The following is a 4331-nucleotide window of genomic DNA, read 5'->3' on the forward strand; positions in this document are numbered from 1 at the left end:
CCTAAAATTATTGTTATCCTAAAAACATTGAGCTGACTGCAAAAAAATATCTGAAAGATTTTTCTCTAACTGTGATTTATCTGATGCAACTTGCCATTTACAGTAAATGATGTAACTAAAATAGCAACAATCTCACTAGGCATCGGCCACCTCTGTGATCATATGGAAGGTATTTATGTGACTAAGTAAGCATTCCAATGATGTGTGTTGTTAGCTGTCTAGTCTAGACACAGGAAAAGTGTGAAATGTTTTTGTGTGAGGGTGTATCGTCCCAGTTCTGTGGCCCAGAGACTTCATGTGAGGCTCTGGGCCACATATGGAAAAGGATGAAAGAGAGAGGTGAAAGGGAAATAGAGAGGAAGAGAGAAGGGGAGTGTGTGAGTGAGAGAAAAAGAGAGAGAAGGGGAGTGTGTGTGTGAAGGAGAGAGAGAGAGAAGGGGAGTGTGTGTGTGTGCGTGTGAGAGAGAGAGAGAAGGGGAGTGTGTGTGAGAGAAAGAGACAGAGGGAGAAAGAGGCAGGGAGAGGGAGGCATTGAGGGAGAGAGAGAGAGAGAGGGAGGCATTGAGGGAGGGTACTATGCTGAGGGAGGTGATGGGGAGGGGGGGGGGCATGGTGGGAGGTGATGAGGGGGGTGATGGGGGGAGCTTTGTTGGAGCAGCATGTTCTGTCCTGGGCAGTAACCTCCTGCAATATCGATTGTTCTCAGGGTGGTGTGTGTGTGTGTGTGTGTGTGTGTGTGAGAGTGTGAGTGAGTGTGTGTGTGTGTGTGTGTGAGTGTGTGTGTGTGAGTGAGTGTGTGTGTGTGAGTGTGAGTGAGTGTGTGAGTGTGTGTGTGTGTGTAAGTGCACAGGGAGCAGCGAGTAGCAGGTGTGCTGGCACAGAGGGGGCACCTGATGGCTGGCGCTGTAATGGGCCGTGGCAGCCCGCTGCATCCATGTCACAGCGTATAAACTCAGATGCGGCCACGAACGCATCCGCCCAGCAAACAACCTAGCCGCAGCACAGCAACGGACACAGAGACACAGCACTGGACACAGAGACACAGCATTGGACACAGCGACACAGCACCGGACACAGAGACACAGCACTGGACACAACGACACAACACTGGACACAGAGACACAGAGACACAGCACTGGACACAGAGACACAGCACCGGACACAGACACAGCACTGGACACAGCGACACAGCACCGGACACAGAGACACAGCACTGGACACAGCGACACAGAGACACAGCACTGGACACAGAGACACAGCACTGGACACAGCGACACAGAGACATAGCACTGGGCACAGAGACACAGCACTGGACACAGAGACACAAAGACACAGCACTGGACACAGAGACACAGCACCGGACACAGAGACACAGCACTGGTCACAGAGACACAGCACTGGACACAGCGACACAGCACTGGACACAGCACACATTACATGATTGGCTGATACACACCTGACCTTTACACAGCAGACCACCCACCCTGGTATTGACCCATCCAATACGACCCCATACAACCCCACCCTGGTATTGACCCGTCTGTGGTGTCAAATCCAAATTAAATAATACAACATCAAAAGAAGTCCGCACACTGTGGATGTATACTGCAGATGATGGCTTTAATGCACTCCGGAGCATTAGTGAAGCAAGCAAGTAAGTGAAAGCTAAGCTAAGCAAAGTGAACTAACATCCTCTGGCTGTTGTCCAGCCTTTATACCCCTTCAAGTCATCCCAGACAGCACCCACTCTGGCTTTCTCACCACCTATGTTTACAGATAACTGACCAAGTAATATATGGTACTCCACCTTTGCCCTCTCATCCTGTTATTCCTACATTCTTTAGGTTTTGCTTACATTTCCTGGCACCAACCCTTATTTATGACATTTTCTGTCGGGTCTGCTCTTCCCTTAAACCAGTCTTCCTTTCCCACACTGAACATACTACAGACTTCAGTTTCACAAAACAATGATATTACACAGAATAAAGATACTACATAAAAGATATATAAACTAAAGGATATATTTCAATAAAGCCCACGACACGTCCAATATGACCCCACCCTGGTACTGGCCCATCCAATACGACCCCAAACGACCCCACCCTGGTACTGGCCCATCCCACCCTGGTACTGACCCAGAGGAGGAGTCATTCATCCACTGAGTCTGGTACTGATTCAGCCCAGTTCAGGCCCATGTGACTGAGCTGTCGTTTGGAAGCGCACAGTGGCTCTCACACACACACACACACACACGAAGCACAGTGGCTCCTTTGACTATCACAGTAATCACTTGCTTCTGTTTCTTCTCTTCTCTCCTCTTTCTCTCTCCTCTCTCTTCTATCCTCTCCTCTCTCCTCTCCTCTCTTCTCTCTTCCCTCTCTCCTCTCTCTTCTATCCTCTCCTCTCTCTCTCTCTCCTCCCCTCTCTCCTCTCCTCTCCTCTCTCTCTCTCCTCTGTCCTCTCTCATCACCACTGTGGAGGTCAGGTCAGCATGGCCCCAATCTCTGTGCGTTTTCTCTCCTAACGTATCCAGTGCAGTTTCATGCTGCTGCTGGTGGCTCCGTCCACTGTGTCTGGTTTTCCAGTTAGCCGTAATGACCCCCACAAGCCTGATGCTCACACACACACACGCGCAGACACACACACACACGCACAAGATATATGGGGGTCATGCCCATATTGGTCTGTTATTAAGCAGTAAATCTGGCCAGCGGCTCGTTGGGGCCATTGCGTGGTCCTGACCAGACATCTTGGTTTAATAACACGCCTCCATGCTGCACGCCTGCGGTGCGTAGGGCTCGGTCCGACCAACAGCCAACGGCTGGAAAGAATTTACACACCCGGAGCCCAGCAATCAGAGGAGGGGGGTCAATCAGGCTTAAATTACACTGTGTCATTTGTCTGAGCATCAGTCATAACCCAGCAAATGCCCTAAAAAACCCTAAAAGTAGAGCTCAAGGGGACCCCTAGTGGTCGTCTGAAGCGGTTCTTTATCCACACAGAAAGTGTCCTTTCAGTGTATGGCATTAACTTCATCAATTTGAATGCAAATAGCAGATAGCACTCTTTACAGCACAGACACTCCTTATCGGCCATGCACAAAGCTGAGCTGGACATAAAGTGGTCATTAGTAGGGTGAAGCGCTTGTGAGTAGAGTAGTGAGTGGTTATTAGTAGGGTGAAGCGCTTGTGAGTAGAGTAGTGAGTGGTTATTAGTAAGGTGAAGCGCTCGTGAGTAGGGCAGTGAATGCTCATTAGTAGGGTGAAGCCCTTTCTATTTGCCCAGAGAGTTTACATCAACTGTAGTCAATTCTATCAAAATGTATCATGCCCCACAAGAGGAGAAAAGATTTTAGACCATGTCTACACAAACATGACTTATGCGTTCAAAGCCGCTCTCCTCCCCCATCTAGGACACTCAGATCACCACTCATTGTTTCTCAAGTAGTCAGCACTCATCAAACGTGTGAAACCAACAGTGAGGGCAGTCAAAGTGTGACCAGAGGGAGCTGACTCGGCACTTCAGCAGCGTTTTGGAAACACTGACTGGAGAGTGTTCGCAACTCAGGCCACCCATGACTTCCACACGGACATTGATTCATATGCCTCCTCCATTTGGACTGTATCAACTCCAACATCAACAGTGTCACCACCCTCAAACGGATTACCACTTTCCCTAATCAGAAGCCATGGATGAACAGTGAGGTCAGACTCCTGCTGAAGGCACGAGACATCGCATTCAGATCAGGTGATGCTGAAGCCTATTGCTTAGCCAGGTCTAAACTGAAAAGGGGCATCAAAAAGACCAAGCACAACCACAAGCTAAGAATTGAGGACCACTTCAAGAACAACTCGGACCCCCGACGCATGTGGCAAGGCATCCAGGCCATCACAGATTACAAAACTCCACCCCCCCTGTCACCGACACCTCCCTGCCTGATGAGCTAAACCACTTCTATGGCCGCTTTGATAGGGACAACAAGGAGGTGATCATCAAGGCTGTGGTCTCTGCAGATCACCAGCCCCTCACACTCTCCACCACCGATGTGTGTGCGGCACTGAGCAGGACTAATGCACGTAAGGCTGCTGGTCCTGATGGCACTGAGCAGGACTTATGCACGTAAGGCTGCTGGTCCTGATGGCACTGAGCAGGACTAATGCACGTAAGGCTGCTGGTCCTGATGGCACTGAGCAGGACTAATGCACGTAAGGCTGCTGGTCCTGATGGCACTGAGCAGGACTAATGCACGTAAGGCTGCTGGTCCTGATGTATCCCCGGACGTGTCCTCGGGGCCTGTGCAGTGCAGCTGACTGAGGTTTGGACTGACATAT

At 50.1% G+C, this 4331-nt stretch overlaps 1 protein-coding gene across 1 annotated transcript; it reads right to left on the reverse strand.

Moving 5' to 3' along the window:
* Positions 1–990: 990 nt before the first annotated feature.
* On the reverse strand, positions 991–2151 carry LOC121714725 (keratin-associated protein 5-9-like). The gene is made up of 4 exons (XM_042099742.1): positions 2062–2151; positions 1359–1397; positions 1157–1309; positions 991–1107 (listed from the first exon to the last, which is right to left on the reverse strand). Exons 1-4 carry the CDS (start codon positions 2149–2151, stop codon positions 991–993), a joined length of 399 nt encoding a protein of 132 aa, XP_041955676.1.
* Between the last annotated feature and the right edge of the window lie 2180 nt (positions 2152–4331).

The sequence above is a fragment of the Alosa sapidissima genome, chromosome 8 (genome assembly GCF_018492685.1).
Source record: "Alosa sapidissima isolate fAloSap1 chromosome 8, fAloSap1.pri, whole genome shotgun sequence".
NCBI lineage: Eukaryota > Metazoa > Chordata > Actinopteri > Clupeiformes > Clupeidae > Alosa > Alosa sapidissima.